At 32.4% G+C, this 24,031-nt stretch overlaps 1 protein-coding gene across 1 annotated transcript; it reads left to right on the top strand.

Moving 5' to 3' along the window:
- Positions 1 to 11,193: 11,193 nt before the first annotated feature.
- On the top strand, positions 11,194 to 15,605 carry LOC109800790 (carboxyl-terminal proteinase, putative (DUF239)). The gene is made up of 7 exons (XM_020361665.3): positions 11,194 to 11,833; positions 11,927 to 12,013; positions 12,205 to 12,417; positions 12,801 to 12,965; positions 13,162 to 13,215; positions 13,783 to 13,929; positions 14,952 to 15,605. Exons 1-7 carry the CDS (start codon positions 11,471 to 11,473, stop codon positions 15,327 to 15,329), a joined length of 1,407 nt encoding a protein of 468 aa, XP_020217254.1. The 5' UTR covers positions 11,194 to 11,470; the 3' UTR covers positions 15,330 to 15,605.
- Positions 15,606 to 24,031: the final 8,426 nt, after the last annotated feature.

The raw sequence follows: 24,031 nt of genomic DNA on the forward strand, positions 1-24,031 counted from the left end.
AAAGAGATAAAAAGTCAAGAAAAATTTTCAAAAAGTTCAAGAGAACTATTCTAATATATATATATATATATATATATATATATATATATATATATTCTGATTTATATATAGACATATAGAGAAGGTTATTATTTATAATACAAATTATAATAATATCAAATTCAAATTTTTTTTTCATCGTAGACAAATACATATATTGTTAATTAAAGATAAGAAATTATGAAAACATCATGAAAAATATGTTCCTGTTCAAGAAAAAAGATATAAATACTCCCACGAAGAATGTGATCTAATAAAAATACTCTTCTTTGAAATAATTATTCTAATTTAATATATATATATATATATATATATATATATGTAAACTCTTTAAGCCTTTTTAAGAGAAAAATAGGAAGAAAAAATTAAAGTTAAAATTAATTTATAAATAAATTAATTTGTAGACATTCTATCATTATATCTTACTTAAAAACTTGTTTCATTTTTTTAAAAATATTTATAAAAAACTTATCCAAATAAATATAAAAGCAAATGTTATATATGCCTTCTCTTTTTAATAGATACAACCTCTTCTCAATTTTTTTTTCAAAATAAATTTTATTTTAAAAAATTATCCTCCTCACTAACTCCTTTTTTTCTTCGAATGATTTCTTTTATATTTTTATCACTATCTAATCACTTTTCATATGTCTCCCTTCTTCATTTTTATTTTTTGATTTTTATTTCTAGAATCAACACACTCATGGGCTCATTTTTATTATTTTAAAACCCTATTTTTCACTCTAACTTCAATATTACATGCATTAGATGCAAAGTTGTGAATTTTTGAAAAATACTTTACTAAAAAAAAGTATATTTTTGTCTCTCTTCTTTCTAAAACTATATTTTTATCTTCTAGAAAATTCTTCTAAAAGTATATTTTTTTTCTCTTAAATATATTTTAACTCTTGATATTTAGAGATATTAAAACATATTTCTAAAAGTACTTTCCAGAAAAATGTTTGTTATTTTAGAAAATACTTTTCAAAAGTATATTTTTTTCTCTTTCAAAAATATTTTCTGAAAAATTATTTAAAATAAATAAAAATATAGAAGTGTAATATTTATTAATAGAGGTGTATTCAACGGATGCCAAAATATAAGACCCCGCATATGCAAATATCAAGTAAATGCCTATGTGGTGAATAAGATGGTTGACGGGTTATTATGGGCCAATAATGCATTATTTGCAGCCCATATGGCGCTTTGTAATGGGCCTCACTTTATCCTCACTTCTACAGCCTCACACACTTTTTACATTGGCTCATTGGCTATACAACAAACCTTTGCATCTATTTCAATTTTTCTCCAACACCCAATTAGAGTAATTCAAAGGTAATTCTCCTTGGATGAAATGAAAGTTTTTTTTTTTTTTAATTTATTAATGGGAAAGTAAAAACAAAGAACTGAAAGCAACACCAGCTCTTAACAAAAGGAACTAGAGATGCATATCAATGTCCTCTGATCCAGTAATTGACATGTTCCATATATACCAACTGAAGCCCATGGATTGCCTGTATGCTCTTTGAATTTAAAAGAGAAAAAAAACATATCAACCTCATAAAACAATTAAAGCGTCTCAATGTTTATAAAAAGAATGAAAGAAAAATAAGTCACTCAGAAAGGAATGTTTCTGGAAGAAGGATGAAAAAGAGTTACTAGAAGAGGAACCTTTTTTGAAGATACAAAACAATTATCACACTCCCAAGAAAGGGATTATTAAAGGAAAAAAATATTAAAAAAATGTATTTTAGAAAATATATTTTTTTTTAAATTAGGGGTGTAGTTAATAAATAAGAGGTGTAAATAGAAAATTTCTAACAAACTTAGTCCAATCCAGTCCAAATTGACCTGTTTACGGTGACACCCTATAATTCATATAATTTCGTCATTTACGTTGTCTTAGGAGAATTTTGTGTGTCATACTCATACAAGATAATTTGGATATATTATTTATGCATGTTTCACGATAAATGTTTGCAGAACATTGTTTTATTCATTTTTAAAATGAAAATTCCAAAATTTATCATTATGATTATGATGTTTGTATGATATTTATTTGACAGGATATTTTTATAAGGTTATTACACAAGCATACTCCATAATGATGAGATATTGTTCGTTTTGGGATTAAACCCTCACAATTTTGCTTTTGGTTATCACTCAAAAGACCTCTCAATCATTGAAGTATATTTATGTTATAGTTATATAAATTATTATTTTTTATTTTATTTTATCGATGTGAGACTTGTTTGTATCCCAACAACAAAAATATTAATTATATCTAACAAAGCCTTTTTCTATCTCATTTGTTGTGATATATTCCAAACCAAGCCTTTTTCTATCTCCAACGTTTCTGAACCCCTTTCTGAAAGAGCAGTTCTACATCTATGCACAAATGCAGGATGAATAAAGCACATGATTAATCATAATTATTTCTCCACGTAACTATCAATTTAAAGACCTTCCTATTTAAATTTTGTACATGGTTGGAGCAACACCATCATGATGCAGATGATGATGTATTACAATATTAGACAGGTTGGCCAAGACATGATGCTAGCATGCAATGCATGCACCACAAGTTCAGAAAGAAAAAGGAAAATCGGCAGAGAAACATTCTTTCCAAACAATACCACACTCCCAAATTATGATTCATGGAAACGCTGCTTTGTATCTTTGAGATGGTTCCAATCTCTGTGTTCCTATGCACACTTTGAGGATTTACATGTGTTTACACTTTGAACTTGAAAAGCTGGTCATGCCCTTTAAGCTCCTCAGACAAAATCATTGCTTAACATCACTATTCCATGCTTGGAAACCTTAATATATTTCTATTGGCCACTTTCATGAAATATTTGGCTTTTAAATATTACACGCACACATATATAGATGATATGTTGTCGAATTAACCTTATTTTAGAGGGAGATCCATCATTTAATCTAAGCACCTACCATCGTTTCTCATGATTCTATTCTCTTCTTTTTATAGAATCACTTTACTAATATCCCACTTTTTAAATAGAAAAAGAAAATAATTCTAAAGTTAGATGCTATTCTAGCATAGAATAATTTGTTGGGACAGGGATCAGGGAACGCGGAATAAAAACTCTAGTTACTTCAATATATGTATAAGATATATACTGTTTTTGTATTTTAGTGTGTTTTGTGGCTTCCTTGTTAATTAGCTTAGAATATGGGGGAAAATGACTGCAATTTTCTTACCCATCATTGTGCCACTTTGAATTAAAAAGTTAAGGAGCTGACTATGGTAATAATCTTTGACGACAATGTAAAGGATTGAAGAAAATCTTTCATTGAATTCTATGTACCTTATTTTTAAATATTTAACTCTCAAACTATCTTAAGACAAATTTTATTTTTAGTGTGATAATATATAATTATGTAGAACAACATTGATTAATATAAACAATACTAATTTATCACTTATATCTTTTAATTAAGTTGTTTAGAGTTTTAAGTTTTAATTTTAAATATGTAATATACTATGTTGAAAGAAAATTAATTATTTTGTATGCTAACGGTCTTCAACGGACCAAACTAACAAGTGCAAGAGGCTTATTAAAACAATTTTTTTTTTGTCTCCTTTAAATAGCACATTTGCATAAAGGACTAAAGGTAAAGAATAGCATGCCATCATAACGGAGCTAATTTGATGAAGATGTGAATTAGAGCCCAGAAAATAGAGGCGGATTAGCTCAAACTCACGTGATAAAATGTAAGGTTGAGATTTTAAATTCAGCCAGACTCTTTTTAGTACGATGAAACTAGATTTAAATATGTTTTTGATTTTTTAAATTTAAGGTAAATTTATTTATAATATTTTAAATTTAAAACTGATCTTTTTAATATTTATAATTTTTTTTAAAATTAATCTTTATATTCAAATTTTGTTAGAAATCCCAAGTGTGTGGTTCAACGAGAAGGGTTGATACACGCTTAAGCAAGGTCAGGGGTTCGAATCATGTCTTGTGTATGCAACCGCGTTAAATCTTGGGACCAGTTATCCCACCCCTTGAGGTGCCTCCAACGTAGCGAGAAAATTAGTCACGCCTATCGGCAGTGGATACTACAGGGATGAACAAAAAAAAATATTGTTAGATAAAATCTACTTACTAGTGTCACTCTTAGTAAAAACATCACACTAAACCCTATTATACTGCATAACTGTCTTAATTTATCATTTTTAAATATGTTATTGATAATTTGAAAGACTAAAATAAAATTTTAAAAATTACAGGAATTAAATTAAAATTTTTAAAAATTATAAAGACTAAAAATAATAAATTTAAATTTAAAAATTAAAAATAAATTTATTTTTAATTTAAGAGATTAAAAACATATTTAAGTTATCATGACCCAATACAAACATTTTTATTTACCAATTTTATCATAATTAAAAAAGTGAAAAATACTTAAAGATAATTTAGAGTTTATTTGGATAAATATTTCCATAAATATTTATAGGAACAAAAATAAGAAGAATAAATAATTTTCTTATGAGTTAAAATTAGTTTATAAATTAACTAATTTGTAAAAATTATGTCATATTAGTTCTTTAAAACCTTATTTTTAATTTATGAATAAATTAATTTTTATGAAAAAAATATTTTATTTTTTTCTTCTAGAAGTATTAAAAAAATTATCATAACAAACTCTTAAAAATAAATATGCACCGAAGAAGAAAAATAGATGAAAAAAAAGTGTTATGCAAGTATATAAATATAATTACCTTTTCAAATTAATGTTTTAACACATTTTTATTATTGTATATATAAACAAGTAAACCTATTATTAATGATAAAAAAATAAACCCTATTAAATAATGACTCACTCTTTAGATTTCACTCTTAATTTGATGTCATTTACTTGTATTTCATATATAAAAAAAAAGTATGTTATAAAACCATATTAAAAAAAATGTATTACTGAAATTCTTTTAACAAACTATTAGCTTCATCTTTAAGATGTATTTAGTTTGAGATTTTATATTTAATATTTTGAATCTTATATCGATAATAACAAAAATATATCATCTTATTTTTATTCTGTTCATTTTTCAAATATTTGAACAAAAATAATCAAAAATAATATTTTTAGCATTTTATTAATTCTTATATAGTTATAAATACATAGAAACATAATATAATATGTTTATGATTATAATAAAATAAAAATATTTCCAATTGTCGAAAATTATAATTCCCTGTCACATCACATTACATAATGCGCCACTCTGTTTTGGAGGTTTCGGAATTGAGCCACGGAAAACGCATTGTTAGATGAAGTTTTGTTGATGGGCCATTAGAACAAACGGAATGGGCATTGGTCAATGTTACCTCCAAAGTCCATTATTATTCCATACTTTGGTCAACTGGCTTTAGAACTTACGGGTCTTTGCTGACCTCAAATTCTCGTTGAATTTTTTGGGATGGACTCAGCAATGAGCAATGAGCAATGAGCAATGAGCAATGAGCAATGAGCAATGAGCAATGAGCAATGTAACATAATAGCTACTTGTCAAGCCAATGGAGTCTTCACTTAGACAAAGTGGCTCATGGCTAGGGTCCTTGGCGACAAACAATTCTGTGAAATCTTCTTTCTGCTTTTACTTTTTCACTTCTTTCCTCGCTACAAATTCAACCCCTTCTATCACCACTTTAGATCAACTATCATTATAAACTAAAACACACAACAACCTAATAAACACTCATATAATTATCATTAACCTAGTCTTTATACACTTCTTTCTAAATTGCAAAAAAATTTAACTTGCAGTCATACAATTTTTTGTTTCTATCACATTTATCTTATATATACAAAAGGTTAAATAAAAATAGAGGAAAACTTTTTACACTAAAAATGTTCAATTACTAAATATAAAGTTTATAGAATTAAACTTTAGATACGATAGATTCAATCATAATTATTAAGATAGACTCTAATATCGTTTTAAAAATATAAATTCGAAACAAATCCAACCTTATAAAATCACTTCTAAAATGAAAATTATCTTGATATATATATAACATCCATTGATATATCTTTGTTAATCACAATTATTGCTTTAATGACCATGTAAGTAATTAGAAAAGCAAAAATGGGGTGATCTTAATTTACATGGTACACTTGAAATGTGATGTGAAATTCATTCAACCCTCCGGCTACTAATAATAATGTCAATGAAGAGGAGGTTCGGCTCCCACTCTGAAATGCTACATAAATACCACACAAAGTGGCTCTTTTCTCTCCCTCTTTTTCTCTTTTTCCATATGCTTGATCCCTCTAATCTAATCTCGCAGCTTCAACTAGGAGACATCATCATTATATGCACAGGCCCCAATTAGAATACTGCACAAAAGAATTTCAGAAGAATAATAGTATAAGCGTTAAGGAATTAAGTCACTGACTAGCCCACCAACTACAGTACCCTCAATGAGCACTACCATGCTGCCCACATAATGCATTAAAAAAGGTCACTTATGTAACGCCTTATATGGAATGAAAGAATACAAGACAAAACTTTGATGTAACCACTCATCAGGAGGTTTAGAGAGAAACTCTCATAGTTAACTTATGAAATGTCAATGTCTGCAAACTAAGGAAATCTTTTCATACAGAGGAAGAGGCCTGCATCAATAGTATTCAAGTATATCAACTCAGATTTTTAATTTCTGTTTATAGCCATTCAGCCTTTTTTATTTTTTTTTTATTTTTTTACTAGTCTTTGAACAAGATGTGGAAGTGGAAACTTAAATAATGGAGTATTACATTAAGTATTATTTTTTCTATCACACACGTTCTTCTCTGACAAAATGAATCAATCATTCATATAGAAATCATATTTAGCACCCCCTCGTTACATATTCATTTCTATTAAATGTACCTTGGTAGTGCAAGTGGAATTACTATTTTTATATTTTCCTTTCTCCAGTTCTTATTTTCTTGTGTGGTACAATAATTTCAATTAAACTCATCTTAATTAAATTATTTAGACCATAACTCTGCATAACAGACTCTCACACTGCACGCTCATCCACCATTCACCCATGTCATCCTTACCTATCAGTTATTGACTAGAATTACCTTCCATAATACTAGTAATAGCCTCGTACCTACCAGCACCCCAAAAAGCACTAGGAAGAGAATAACCTGTGTTCAAATCTTACTACACCTACATGTTTTTGTATGCCCATCTAATTGTGAACTACGTTTTTCTGTCTGCAGCATGTTTTGCCTTAATTTTTTTGCTTAAAGCATCTTCAATGGTGCATTTTTTTTTTCTCCCTTTTAACAAGTTTATGAATTTTTTTTATATGTGATATAAAATATAAATAATTTAAACTTTAAAGTATAGGTATTTAAGTTTTTTGAGTTTTGACTCCCAAAATATATTTCATCAAGATCCATTGCTGTCTATGATACATGAGATTTAAGAAATTCAACAATTTTTTCACTGCAGCATCTCCATTGAAATTGTTTAACTTCTTATGAATTCTTAACCATTGAAACAAATGGAATAGATTTTTATAAGCAACTGTTTTAAAAAAAAATATTCTTTTCTATTTCATAAATCCAATAAAAATGAGAGAAAAAATTAATTTAAAAACTTTAATATTGGAGTAAAATTTGTTGGGTTTTTAAATATATGTGACTTAATGGAATTTACAAAAATGAGTTAAAAATTCATTTAAGAATTCAATGATTAGAGATGTTCTAATGGTAGTATATATAAATTATAATCCTAAAGAATTTAAAATGACTCGTACAAACATCTAATCTTATGAGAACCCATCAATTGCTCTAATAGTAAACTACATTATAATACTGATTCTTAAATTTAAGAAATTTGTAACAAAATCTATTAAAAATGCAAACGCATGTCAATTTTTCGATGTGTATCCTTTTCAATATAAAACATTTATCAGTTGTGTCAAATTGCTGTTTCATGCTCTCACAGCCACCATGCAAAACAAATGGTTATATTATAGTTTTCTCAAATAAAGCATCTGTCTCCATCTCTTCAACTGTCTTAATCCATGAAAAATTTAACATGTAGTGAGTGACAAATGACAACTTAAAAGATAAACAAAAAAATTTCAAGGCATTATTAATTAGGGGACTTTCTAAGTCCAAACTTGGTTGTACAATGCTTCATATTTATTAAACCGGTGGCTATAATAATTAAGTTAATTAAGCCCTTGTTTGAAATTGTCCAAGAGTTAGTTAGAGGTGTCTTTTCAGTTTTCACTCAAACAACAGGTGGTGAAAGAAGAAAGCATCTTTGTCCTTTTGTGTTTTATAGTTGCTACCAAAACATATATTGATTCTTGACCTTCAACTAACTTATGTAAAGTACATTGTTGAATGTTTGTGGATGTAAGAGACATGAATTTCTGGTTTCACTGAGATTATATAATTTATTGTGCCGACCAATTAGCTGTGATGAGAGTGACTCAAAGTCACAAGGTCCGGATATGTGCTTTCTATTTTTTATGTTGCTTATGTTAGTGAATATGAGCCAGGTCTCTTCTGAGAAGTAAGATTTAAAAATTCAGAGCTACAGATAAAAGGAGCTGCTGGCAAAATGGTAGGCATCATTGCCAGAACCCCAAAAAGGAGAAACTAGGGAAACATTCTGAAAGAAAAGCAACTCCAGTGTTAATTTGATGCCATTAATTGAAGCCTTCAATTAGTCCTAACAAAAGTTTCTACATCCCTACAAAGGTTAAGCCAGTCTTATGTGTAGCATACTTTCACTATGCATTGTTGGTATGAATCATTTTGATTGTGGACATACGTTTTATACATATTTAAAAAGTATGCAGGCCTAAGTAACTTGAACCAAGTTTTACTACAATGAAACTATATTTTTAATTGCAATCAAGTGCTTGCTCAATAATTTATGCTAGGCATGCCTATTTTTGGTCTTTGTGTAGCCTCGGAGTCAAGATAGTGAGGTTGGTATTTCTTATATACCAAGGTAAGTGCATATTCGTTATCTAAAATTGAGAAATAATCATGTCATAAAACAAAAAAAAAAACAATATTTGCATATAGATGGATACTTCTGTTTAAAATTGCTGCAACTGTGAACTTCATAATGAAGAGCTCAATTAAGGATGGGAAAGTATTTTAAAAATAATAATACTTGATTTTCCCTTGTTAAAAAAAAAAAAGCACATGTGTAAATAGTACTATATTCACATCTTTTTCAGAGTGTCAGTGGGCAGAATTTTTTCAATAAAAGTAAGCACAGGCAGGCTATCAATGACGCCAACATGACCCTACAGTAACGTCATAATTCAATCTACCAATCCTACAATTAGCAGCAAAATACTCAAAACTATTTTATTAACTCAAATGAGTGCTTAACACTGATAATACCATTTTCTTCCCGAAACAACTTCAAGTTGCAATCAACATCCAAGCCCAAAATAAATAAAAGAAAGAAATAGAAAAACATATTCAATGAAGGAGTACTTAATAAATCAGTAGTATGTTCTTTACTTCATTAATTTTCCCTCTCCTTTATCACTTCCCACACGTATCGTTATTACCAAGGATATTCAAAAGTGTTGGTTAGAATTTTGACCAGCCAATCGATTAGTTCGGCCGCACCATAGTAATAACATAAGATTAAGACATTAAATGATTATAGTCTAGAGAAAAAACAAAAGTGTTTGAAGGAAAAGGAATTAGGTGAGCATAGAAGATGTAATAAGTGGGGTTAAGGTAGTTACGTTGGTAAACATGATTAGTGATCTGGATGGGGTTAACGACAAAGAAAAGATTGAGCCCCCAAAACCATAGACAAAGGATGATACGCATGGAGGGTGCATTGCATGAGATGTTTAAACACGCAGCGCTCAAAGCCAGGTGCTTGCGCGCGTGCCAACTAGGTTGGGGGGGCCCTTCCTACCACAACAATACATACACTTGCCTTCACTCTCATGCCTCATACAATATATAGAAGCTGCATTACTCATGATGTATTAAGAGTCTAATCGGATATAAGCTTAATAAAGAGTTTTTTCATTGAAAAATACTCTTTATTTTTCGATAGAAAATTTCTTCTAACATGTATTCAAACAAATTTTAATTCATCTAGCAGATAATTGCTCTATCTAGTTATGGGGACACAAGTGGATATAGCCTTGTTTTGCAAGTTGCAACTAATGCAAATAGCCCCTCCAAAGATGGAAATAGATTCGACTGAAAAGTATAGGAAGTTATCCCTGAAATGTTATATGGTATAATACATAATACATGCAATGAATAAAAATGTAGTAGTAGATAGCTGACTCGGAATAGAACATCTTGGGAAGTGAGAAAGCAAAAAATCAGTCGGAATTCCTATCTGTCCTCAGACACAAAGTAAAGAATAACAGAAATCATCAGTCCCATTTTGCCCCAAAAAAATAACAGCACAAAAGCTAAAGTTTCAGTTCTTGTATCGGAGACCGGAAACATGTCCTCTTGTATCTCTCTGTCTTCGATATTTCTTCCCTCTCTTTCCCTCTCCCCAAACTGTCTTAGGACCAATTTGGATGGCTTCAAGTACATTTTCTGTCTAATTTTTTTAACCTTTTCTTATACATGGTTACTTGTCCAATTCTTTTACTTCTAAACAGAGAGCACTAACAAAAACATATTCTGAAACAAAAGAAAACTATCATGATTGATAACTACAAAATGACATCATTAAATTCTGCTAATCTTAACCCCTTTTAACAACTCATTTCTTGATTAAAGTTGGTTAACAAAAATCTTTTTTGCAGTTTCCTACCAACACATTTTTATTTTCTCTTGAAAAAGCAAAAAAAAAAAAAAAAAACCCTACCTTTTTCGCTTTGAAAACGAAACAATTAAGAATAAACTCTTTATTTTAATTCTCTAATATTAAAATGTCAGTAGTTTGATCATAAACATAAGTCAAAAATTAATGTTAAGGAGCTAATTTAATGTTAAAATTGACATTAAACCACCATTTTAATGTATCTATTATTGAACTAACAAACTAATAGACACTATGATAGTTATATTCTTTACAGACCAGAAAAAAACTGTGAAAAAACACTCCAACCACTTTTTTTTATAAGCTATGATTCATGCTCCCCTTGTACACACTCATTTTTGGAATTTTTAAATTGGTCATGATTTCATCACTACTCTTGCATTTATAAGTACTCCAACCCACATGGTCAAAACTCGAAGAAAACCAAACACTGTGGTGCATGTATTTTAATCAGGTAGCGCCTGGAAGTTGAAGTTGTCAGTAATAAAACCCCCAAGTCTTGAGCACTAGACTCCAAGAGAGAGTCAGAGAGAGAATAGAAGGACGTTGTTGTGTGCTTCCAAGACATTGAAGATGGTGAAGGAGTAAATAACCTTTCTTAGAATACACACCATGTGTTGGATAGATGTGTTTCCCTTGGCAGAATCAAAGACTAGGAACACACACTTTTGTTTTGTGCATGGAAGAAGAAGAAGACAAAGCCAATGTGAACAAACACACAAGGATTTGTCAATAGAAACAAGGAAGTCAAATTTCTCAAGCATGGATTTTAGCTTGTGTTTGAGCTCCCCAATCATTTCCACACTTGTACATTTCCTTCTTGTTGCTTCTTTGCTTTGTCCTGTTTGTTCCTCACAAATGGGAACCACCCTAGTTGCCAACAACACTCTTAAGCCGCAAGAAGAGGTTCACAAGATGGACATCATAAGAACTCGTCTTCAACAGATCAACAAGGCCGCCGTTAAGACAATTCAGGTTTGCCAAAGTTTCTTGCTTTTCACTTCCCCTGTTTCCTCCCCTGTTTTGAACCATAACATGGTGAAGTTTGTTTTGTATTGTTCCTTGCAGAGTCCTGATGGTGATGTAATAGACTGTGTGGTGTCTCATCAGCAACCAGCCTTTGATCATCCTATGTTGAAGGGACACAAACCACTGGTAATTCTTATTTTTGTCAAAAGAATTTATTTTGTCAACAGACAGAAGTTAAGGACTAATCCATCAGATTCATTTACTAACTATTCCAAATGTTCTCTCATGCGATCTAAATGAATTCTTTTAATTAATTATTTGAATTCATGCTGGGAAGAATTTTGAATTAAAAAGTGGAGATTTTCATGCATGTGCAGGATCCTCCAGAAAGGCCAAAAGGTCATAACAAAATGGACATATTGAGCGAGAATTTTCAGTTATGGACCATGTCAGGAGAGTCTTGTCCAGAAGGTACAATTCCAATTAGAAGAACAACAGAACAAGATATGTTAAGGGCTAGTTCTGTTAGCAGATTTGGAAGAAAAGTAAGAAGACGTGTTAGAAGGGACACCAACAGCAATGGACATGAGGTATGCACAGAAACTTGGTTTTCTTTTCTTTTTTCCTTTTTCAAACCAAGTAATCACATTAACCAACAACTCTAGCAGAAACTAGTAAATCAAGCACATGAGAGTTAAGTGTGTTGTGTTCCATACAACACTTTCATCCCATTCCTATGGCTTCTATTTTTTCCCCATGCTTTAATGAGTATTTGACTTCTTTAGTATGAAGCTAAGAATAGTCATGAAAGCTAAGCATAGCAAAAAATTCTGATTAGCTGGATTTTGATTCCTTTCTTTGGATAGTGAAACTTGAACCTTTTCCTATTTATGGTAATCACAGAATTCCATGGTTCCTCAGCTAGTAATTGAATAATTTTATTTGCAAACCTAACAATAGTATGTTGTTACAGCATGCAGTTGGGTATGTGAGTGGTGCACAGTACTATGGAGCAAAAGCCAGCATAAACGTGTGGGCACCTCGAGTGGCAAATCAAGATGAATTCAGTTTGTCCCAAATGTGGGTCATATCTGGTTCATTTGGGGATGATCTCAACACTATTGAAGCTGGTTGGCAGGCAAGTTTCAACTCAGCCATTACTGCATCTTAATTAATTCTTCATTTACACCAACATTTTCTTTCAATATTTCATAAATTTCTATATCCTTTTGGTTAGCATTCAAATGGCAGATACCATGCTCAACTACCTACCATTCATGTATTTAATTTTGCAATTTTGACAACCAAACTTATTTCAATTGATTTTGATGCAGGTCAGCCCGGAGCTCTATGGGGACAGATACCCCAGATTCTTTACTTATTGGACGGTAAGTAAAAGAATTATATGATCCTTGCTTAAAGTCTAAGTTACATGATAACACATTAATATAAATAAAGTTTAAGCCTAGTCAATTAAATTCTTTTATTTTAAAAGTTTGTCAATTTTAGTACTATAATTTTCTTATCCTTAGGATTTTTAAATTCTTGTTTTTTATTTAATTTTCATAATTTAATTATCATATACTAAAAATTCATCAACTAAAATATCAAATTTCAGTCTAAATAAATAAATAATCTCAATTATTTTTCACACCTTATAAGATCTTTTAAATTTTATCAAATTTTTATTACTTTTCTAACTTCTATAGCTATTTCATACCTTAAATTTATCAGCATCTTATATATTTGGGTAGAAATAACAATTTGAGACTACTAAGACTAAATTTACTTAATTTTAAAAATAAAAGGACAAATGAAAAAAAAAACTTGAAAACTAAAAAATATGCATAGTTAAAACTACAATAACAAAAAGTACAGTTAACTCTTATTATTAGTATTACTCTTGTTTTCAAAGAAAGAAACTAATGAAAATTATTACTAATTATTATTTGCAGAGTGATGCATATCAAGCAACTGGGTGCTACAATTTACTGTGCTCAGGATTTGTTCAAACTAACAATAGAATTGCAATTGGAGCTGCAATCTCTCCAACTTCTTCTTATGCGGGTGGACAATTTGATATTAGCTTGCTTATCTGGAAGGTAATTTCGTGCTCCATTACGATATTGACCTTAGAAAATATTTATTAACAATTTGATGCAGAAGTCTCCATTTTCTTTTCTTTTTGGGTTACTTGCTGTTTATTTTTTTTTATTTTGGGTGATTTTGTGATGTTTTGTTGTTTATTGGAAAAGTTAAACTTTGTCATAAGTCATATATAAAACAAATTAAGTCATTATAAGGGTTCATTTTTATCTTAGTTTAGATTAATCTTTTATGAGCATAAACGATGGGTTGAAATCCACCAACCAAGGCAGGACCACGTTAAGGGTCCCACCTTAAGGATAAAAGATTTGATGACAGAAGACTGCTGCTTACCGTCCGATTTGAATACTTTTCTGGTTCAAAAGAGTCTTCAAATTTCGTAGTCAAAAGCCCAAAGGAACCCAAAAACGAATAAATAAAATGGGTTCAAAATTAGTCAATGGTGGGCTCTCCATTATTTTGGAAGTCTCGCAAAGCCATCGAATTTCGTGACATAGACTATTAGAAGAAGCAAGGGGAAGATTATTTTTTAAGCTTTTCATGGCATGATAATTATTTTTTTTTATTTTATAAAACGTGAAATTTGATTTAAAAAGAGGAAGAATAAAGTCATGGTGCACAAAGTTTTGTACAATGTCTCGTCTTAGTTAACAATGCCACTTTACTCACTTTAATACTTTGGGACATTACACGCATGCACTGTGAATTCTAATAATGAACTGTATTTTCTCCTATGCTTCCCTTCTTTTCAAGATTCTCTTCCTTTTTCCCAACAAAGAGCTTCTAATTCTGTGGTCTTCACTTTTTTTTTTCTCTCTTCAATTTACTATTATTTTAACAAAATCCCAATATCTTGCTCAATCCCCCAACATTCACCACCTTTCTTTCTCCTCTTTTTGACCCATTTCACGTACCAACCTGGCTAACATGTTGCTATTCATAATTATGTCTATCTTTGAGTCATTTTAAACAAAAAGTGTGATTGAAGGTTTGGTGCCATGCTCATTTTTTTGTACAGGATCCAAAGCATGGGAATTGGTGGCTTGAGTTTGGATCAGGAATCTTAGTTGGGTATTGGCCATCATTTTTGTTCACTCACCTAAGGGATCATGCAAGCATGGTGCAATTTGGTGGAGAAGTTGTGAATTCAAGGCAATCAGGGTCTCACACTTCAACCCAAATGGGTAGTGGACATTTTGCAGGAGAAGGTTTTGGAAAAGCTTCATATTTTAGGAATATGCAAGTTGTGGATTGGGATAACAACTTGGTACCCTTGTCGAATCTTAGGGTTCTTGCGGATCACCCGAATTGCTATGACATACAAGGAGGGATTAATAATGTTTGGGGAAATTACTTTTACTATGGTGGACCTGGGAGAAACATAAGATGTCCCTAAGGGAATAAATTATATAGAAGGTTTTATTTTCTTTTTTCTTTTTTTGGCATTTTTGGGTTTGGGTGACATTGGTTTTCCGTCTCAAGAAGCTTGGGTCATGGGTCATTATTCTTATATTGAATTTAAATTTGTTTGTTGATCAAGATTTTTTATTTTTATTTTGACTAACTAGTCACCCATTGATTATACCATTACCACCTGGACTCTTGTGTAAATCTTGAAAGAGAAATAGTAAATATATTACCCTTCGTGGTATTCCTTTCTTGCTCTTTGTAATTGGGTGATTTATCTAAACTGATTAAAATCACCTTTCTCATTTCTTGTATCTTTTCTAGTTTTCTTATTCCTCTTAATAAAATTTGACACATAACTTGTGTAAACATAAAACTAATTCCATATAATCAAATATAATAATGTATTTTGAGGATCTTGTGTCGCCCTACATAGTGTACTCTACTAGATTTTGTGTAAAGCTTTCATCCATACTTTGTGAAAAATTGCTTCGTGCAAGTTAATCTTGAAATGGTGGGAAAAAAAGGACTTTCAAATCTTGTCTTTGAGGAAGCGAAAGACAAAACATATATCCTAGTGGGATCTCTAATTTTAGGATGTTTGATTATGCTTAAAGTTTGAGAAAGAAATGTTTCTCTGTATACTCTAGATTTCTCCTTGAGGCCCAAATGGGCCCAAATTTGAGAACTACTAATATATTAATTGCTTAAAATCAATTGAATCCAATTCGACTCGAAATAATTTGAGTTTGGATTGGACTGAATTCTAATTTTTCAAAAAGGAAGTATAATTTTTTCATAGGAAAAAAATTATTAATAATAAAAACAACGAGGCCCAAATTGAAGCACAAGCTGTGTAATAAAGAGAATTAAAGTTTTATAAAATTAATATGTTTCTCTTAATTCCAATTCAATAAACCACGGGAAGTTCTATTGATTATTCATTTGGGTTATCGCCTATTAAATGGAGAAACAAATCTACACCAACATATCCATAACTAATGACATTCTTAATTCAGAAGTTAATGCAAATTACAGAATACATTAGCAAATATGAACACAATACACATAATAATTAATTCATGCTCTATATTTTGGCGTGTTCCAAACTATGAAGTTCTTCACTCTTCCTAGCATAGTGTCAATTGTCAAAGTTACCATTTTATTTTATTCTTTTATTACAAACGATAAAAAAAATTAAAAAAAAAACACAACAACATTAAACACGTAAGAAAACTATGCCTATAGCATCAGCCTGTAACAAAGCTTGGAGACCAATTATATAACATCATCGAAAAGAACTATCATTTAAATAAAATAAAAGTGTGTGAGTATATATTGAAAACAATATACAACATAAATTTACAAGAAAAATAAATAAATAAAGGAAGTTGATACCAGCAGAAAACAACATCAAGCAATAAAATTGTCAAACTAATCAAACTCGACACCAAAATCTTCTTCAGCAAGTTGTGTAGAAATCCAAAATCTTCTTCAAAAAAGTTAAAATAAAAACTTGCTAATAGAGGATCAAATCAAAACCATACGGTAGTAACTGGATTGAAATGAATTACCTAGTTCAAATTACTGTAGAGATCGGGTCACGACGGTAAAAAGAATTCAGAAAAAAAAAAATGCAGCCACAATTTATCAAGGAAAAACTCCAAAAAAATATGTCCTAAGCATAGATTTGAGATTCAATATGTAATATCGGATTGTATTAAGATATAAGTATCATGGCTATTGGAGAGGATAAACAACTTCCTTCTTTTTTGTCTCTCAATGTCTCCAAAGTAATAGAAGGAATTGTTGATGTTTAGTGTGCTTGAGACCATGGAGTTAAGAGAGTTTTTCAGAGTGGTGCAGAGCTTTGCAAAGTTTAGATTTTAGTTTCTTTCTTTCTTCTCCTTCTTTGTTCATTGGTGGTTCAGAATAAAGATAAGAGGAGTTAGGACAAATTAATTGGTTGATTTGATGAATTGTGTTGTTATTTTCATCAAATATGGGTATAAATATGGCTGAAATCATATTGAATGGTAAAGGATTTTGGTGTTTTAGAGGGTCAGGATGGAATTGGTGATTTCCTTAATCTATTGTTGCACGGGTTGCTTCTTGTTGTGAATGTGTGTTGTTTATGACGTATATACATGGTTTATCGCAATGCATGTTGGTTGTTTTTTGAGTTTCAGGAAAATGAAGTAATTTTCATGATCTGCATTGAACAGAAATCATAGTCATGCTAGACATGCCTTTGTGATGTCAAGCACAGTTTCAATTAGAGGGCTTTATCTCAATCACAACGGACACAAGGTTGGTGGCATCGAACTTGATGAGAGAGACTCGTTTTGAATTGAGATGGCATCAAGCGCGATTTGAATAATGTCGAACGTGAAAGTATGGAAGTCTCTAACTTGGTGACATTGAGCATTGTTGAGGTGACACTAAATGTGAGTCAAGCAGAGATTTTCTATCTAATATGAGGTCGAATGAGGGTTTTTCCCCGCTAGACGTGAGGCTCTAAGGGGCCTTCACCTCACCCATATCAAGCATAGTTTGGATGGCGTCGAGCATAAACAAGGTAGAGAATTCCCTGCCTTGATGACGCTAGATGCAGGATATGTTATGTTGGGCACAAAGTGTCAGGATGAGGGAATATTTTGATATAATGAACATGAATAAATGTTTTAACCTTATAGACCTGACCAAAACTAATTCACTATTAATCAATCTTATCAAATCATAGTTACAATTTGTGGTAATTTAGTTTTAATTGTTTATATTTAATATTTCTTGTTTTTAAATTGTTTAAATTAGGTATTTTTTCTTAAAATTTTGTCTAATAATTACCTGAAATATGATGTATAAAATGATTTATTTTATATAATTTAGTTGGCAATAAAAAGCATAAAATATTATAAAGACTATTTTTATTTTTTTTTACTATTTTTATTTAATTATCTTACACAATTTTTTTATGAATTAATATAAACCAGTTATAGATTAAACTTATACGAAAATTCTATTTATTATTAGATAATATTTTGAAATGAATGTCTTAATTTGAACAATTAAAAATAACAAAAACTGTATGAATAATTAAAATTATAAAATCAAATTATATATAAACTAAAATATATGGCATTAATTGTATATTTACATAAGAGAAAAAACAAATAATAAAAGTTTTTATTTAATTAAATAAAAATAAAAAATAATTTTAAAAAATATCAATTTTTTTCTTTCATTGTCTCTTCAATCTCATTTTTTTTGTATCTTGTTCATTTCAACTTTTTTTCTTTTGTACATTATTGTTTCTTTCACCTTACTTAGTAAGTATATTAAAAGAGGGATTCTACGAGCTGGAGATGGATTCTGTATTTGGTGTGGCCATGATCTGGAGACAGTGTCCCATTTATTTTTTGAATGTCCTTTTACTTATTGCATATGGATGTTGTGTTTAAATTGGTTTGGTATAAAGTTTGTGCTCCATAATTCTTGCCACTTTTACTTAGCACAGTTTGTGGGTTTACCAATTTGCTCTAGTATGGATCGGTTAAGATGGTCAACTGTGTGGATGACTATTTTATGGTCTCTTTGGATTGCTAGGAATGAAGCTATTTTCTCTGATAAGGTCATATTACATTCTAACTTATTGGAGATAATTCAAATTCGTTTTTGGAAGTGGCTTAAGGCTAAGGACCTTTCTTTTCAGTACTCCTATTCATCTTGGGTTGGTTCCCCCGCCATCTGTTTAAATTTTTTGGACATATACTCAATTTCTGAGCATCTGAGTACGTAGGGTGAGATTTTTTAGCTGATTATGCCTAAGCTACTAGTAATATTATACTTGTGGGAGATCACATACTGTCATCATCAAGGGTATTTCAAACAATGTCCTTGTGTAAAATCTGTGATAAATTACTTAATAATTGCTTATTAGATATCGTATATTCTGTTACTGTGACTGTAAAATAGGCACCGTATTTTTTAATTGCTACAAGTATTCTTTAGCCTATTATATTTGTATATGGGTTAGAGTACCCCTTGTACTCCTTTTTAATAAATCTCTTTTATTTAGAAAAAAAAAAAAGTATATTATAAATATAGTCTCAATTTATATGGTTGATGTTTTTAAGATTAATTTCTGTGATATTAAATTAATTGATCAAAATAATATTGTTAATACAGATTAATCTTTATCTATTAAGTTTGAGACACTGAATATATCATGTTTATAAAAAAAAACAAAAAAAAAAGTGCAAGTGTATTAAATACTATTAATGAAAAAAGTCTGACTGTGATAGGGTAGGGGAAGATTCTAGAGGCCAGGGTACACAAGGATCCAAGTGACGAGTCATCAAATTCAAATTATTCTCTTTTGTTTTTAATATTTTTATCCCCTGCGCTTTTCACGTGATCATGTCAAATATATCATTTTCAACATTAACGTCTATAATAAAAATTTCTTTTGCTTGTATATTAAAATTTCTTTAACGTCTATATTAAAAATTTTAAATGTAAAATTAATTATGAATATTTTAATAATTTAAAATTATTTATTTATAGATTATTACAATTTTAATTATTATTTTTAATTAATATTTATAATTATACTTTTTTAAAATGCCATTTTCATATTAATTCATAAATACCACACATTTGTTTATATTAATTATTATATTATAGGGAATTAGAAAAATAATTTTTTTTATCAACTTCAAATAATAATTAGAACCAAATTTAACACCATTACATTTGTTTTCATTTTTTAGTTCAAAATAATTTGTCAATTAATAAACATTATTCTAAGGATAAATTTTAAAAAATGTTATTATAAAAAACTAAGAATATGTGATTGCATGATAATAAATACTTTCTACACTATTAATACAACTTGGTTATATTTAATTAGATTTTATCAAATGTTTAAAATCATGACTTATTATTATTTTGTTCATGCTTACTTGAATTACTATCTTCTTTTGAAGGTATAATAATGACTTGTCTGTGCAACGAATGACCGAAAGTTACGAAAGAGGAAGCAAATTTGAATCCAAAGGAAAGGAAAAACTTGAATCGACACACACCTAAAAGATGGATCTAGAACTCATAAAAGGAATGATAGATTATTTTATATGCTAAAAATTCATCATTATCTCATTTATAAATATGATCTTTTAAATTATAAAATTTATCAACATATAAAACATGTATTAACTTTTGATCAAACTCTTATTATAAAATTAAGTAATTAGTTAAAAATATATATCTTCTGTTCTTACCGGAAATCTGCTGTAGAGATGATCTTCCGAGTAAGATTGGTGAGCCTCCTTCGCTGGTACGCTTGATGCTCCAAGATGGGGGTGATACCTGCAAAAGAGACTCCGATGCTAAAGTTAGGATTTGTATGAGTGTGAGTCTCGTATAAATAATGCACGTACCTTGGTGTTAATTAGGGTTGTGTTGGGCCTTGGGCCCGAGATCAGTTATGATCTGATTAGGATGATGAGCTGACGTCACACAGCGCGTGTCTGGGGTCGTCCTGCGCTGTGGTGCCGGGCTCGGACCTCGGCTTCGCAGTACGGATAGTACACTAGCCCCCCGAGCTCCGAAGACCGTAGGTCGAGGAGTTAAGACCGAGCTCGTCAGGGAGCAGTGACCTTTCGCGCATGCTTGCCTGTCAAGATGCCATGTGTTGCAACTGTCGCCTCGTTCTCGAGAACGTGCAGGCGGCGTGGTAACAAGATTGTATTTTTATCTGTTTGATGACGTGGCCTCTTTGGGCCGATGTCCATATTTCATGGCCGAGCTGAGGAACTCGGCAATGATGAGTTTACTGCTTGGTCAGGCAGGTAAACCTTTGATTGAGTCAATAAATTGGTGAGGGACAAGTCGGCAACTTGGCTGGCCAGTACACTTGCCCCCCAAGCACCGAGTGATGTAAGAGCGAAGGGACTTCTGAGGAGCTCCCAAATTTGTTGTTTGAAGGTTCGAGCTCGACCTTGGTTAAGAAAATGTGATCTCAAGGTTTGGACTCGACATTGGCATATCAAGGTTCGAACTCGACCTTGGTTAAGAAAATGTGATCTCAAGGTTCGGACTCGACCTTGGCATATCAAGGTTCGAACTCGACCTTGGTTAAGAAAATGTGATCTCAAGGTTCGGACTCGACCTTGGCATAACAAGGTTCGAACTCGACCTTGGTTAAGAAAATGTAGTCTCAAGGTTCGGACTCGACCTTGGCATAACAAGGTTCGAACTCGACCTTGGTTAAGAAAATGTAGTCTCAAGATTCGGACTCGACCTTGGCATATCAAGGTTCGAACTCGACCTTGGTTAAGAAAATATGATCTCAAGGTTCGGACTCGACCTTGGCATAACAAGGTTCGAACTCGACCGTGGTTAAGAAAATATGATCTCAAGGTTCGGACTCGACCTTGGCATATCAAGGTTCGAACTCGACCTTGGTTAAGAAAATGTGATCTCAAGGTTCGGACTCGACCTTAGCATATCAAGGTTCGAACTCGACCTTGGTTAAGAAAATGTGATCTCAAGGTTCGGATTCGACCTTGGCATATCAAGGTTCAAACTCGACCTTGGTTAAGAAAATGTGATCTCAAGGTTCGGACTCGACCTCGGCATATCAAGGTTCGAACTCGAACTTGGTTAAGAAAATGTGATCTCAAGGTTCGGACTCGACCTTGGCATAACAAGGTTCAAACTCGACCTTGGTTAAGAAAATGTAGTCTCAAGGTTCGGACTCGACCTTGGCATAATAAGGTTCGAACTCGACCTTGGTTAAGAAAATGTAGTCTCAAGATTTGGACTCGACCTTGGCATATCAAGGTTCGAACTCGACCTTGGTTAAGAAAATATGATCTCAAGGTTCGGACTCGACCTTGGCATAACAAGGTTCGAACTCGACCGTGGTTAAGAAAATATGATCTCAAGGTTCGGACTCGACCTTGGCATATCAAGGTTCGAACTCGACCTTGGTTAAGAAAATGTGATCTCAAGGTTCGGACTCGACCTTGGCATATCAAGGTTCGAACTCGACCTTGGTTAAGAGATTGTGATCTCAAGGTTCGGACTCGACCTTGGCATATCAAGGTTCAAACTCGACCTTGGTTAAGAAAATGTGATCTCAAGGTTCGGACTCGACCTTGGCATATCAAGGTTCGAACTTGACCTTGGTTAAGAAAATGTGATCTCAAGGTTCGGACTCGACCTCGGCATATCAAGGTTCGAACTCGACCTTGGTTAAGAAAATGTGATCTCAAGGTTCGGACTCGACCTTGGCATAACAAGGTTCGAACTCGACCTTGGTTAAGAAAATGTAGTCTCAAGGTTCGGACTCGACCTTGGCATAACAAGGTTCGAACTCGACCTTGGTTAAGAAAATATGATCTCAAGGTTCGGACTCGACCTTGGCATAACAAGGTTCGAACTCGACCGTGGTTAAGAAAATGTGATCTCAAGGTTCGGACTCGACCTTGGCATATCAAGGTTTGAACTCGACCTTGGTTAAGAAAATGTGATCTCAAGGTTCGGACTCGACCTTGGCATATCAAGGTTCGAACTCAACCTTGGTTAGTCGTCATGGTTAATGTGCCAATACCGAAAATGTATGGGAATGGAGTTGCTTTGTTGATTTATTTCTGAGGGGTGCCTCGTTAAAACCTTCCTTGGCCAAAAACCCTTTTCTTTAGTGGGAAAAAAGGCTGAGGAGGAAAAAGAGTACATCCCCTGAATTTACAAGTTAAGAGAAATAAAATTTGAGGTGGGTGGAATTCCAAGTTCCAAATTTTCCTTTGGAGGGGTCTGTTCTTGCTTCTCCCCGTAATCGCCAAACAAGGTCACCAACTTTAAATGTTCGTGGCCTGACCTTGGTCTTGCTTTCCTTGTGGTTTGTCGCGAATTGCCTTGCGAAACTCGGCATGCTCCTCCATCTGGATGTACCCAGCAGCGCAAGCTCGGAGCTCGTCCATATCATGAGGGGCCTCACGGCATAGGCTGTCGATGAAGGGCCCGGGCTTGAGTGCCATGAGCATGGCATGCAGGGCGACCTCGGGGTTCAAATTTCTGATCTTAACCGAGGTGGCTGCAAATCGCTCCATGAACGCCCGAAGTGGCTCGTAGTCATTCTGTCTGAGGCTGGTCAGGGCGGCCGAAGTGATGTGGTGAGGTCGGCTTGTTGCATACTGCATTGTGAACCGCCTGACCAGAGTGCTGAAGCTGTCGATTGACTCGGCAGGTAGCTAGGTGTATCAGTTGAGCGCGGCCCCTTTGAGCAAGGTCAGAAAAACCCTACACAGAATAGCATCGTTATTGGTGTAGAGGTTTACCTGTGTGGTATATAGGTCGATGTGCTCATCGGGGTCTGTCGTGCCATCATAGCGATCGAGGTGGAGAGGCTTCCACCCCTGAGGGAGTGGTGTCTCCATGATGTCGTCCACAAAGGGATGACGGAGGAAGGTTGCTTGACCCCCTGTGACATGAGTCGGGGCTTTGCTGACTTCATGGACCGATTTGTTCGTCGGAACATGAGACCGATGCGTGGCAGTTCGGGGCTAGGGCTGAGAGACCGAGTGCCCTAGTCGCAGTTCGGGGCTGAGAGACCGAGTGCCCTTCTTCCTCGTAGAGGTTGCTCGCCTCAGGAGGATGATCAGAGGGGCGCCGAGGGAGCTGGGC

Source organism: Cajanus cajan, chromosome 11, assembly GCF_000230855.2.
Source record: "Cajanus cajan strain Asha chromosome 11, NIPB_CcT2T_4, whole genome shotgun sequence".
NCBI lineage: Eukaryota > Viridiplantae > Streptophyta > Magnoliopsida > Fabales > Fabaceae > Cajanus > Cajanus cajan.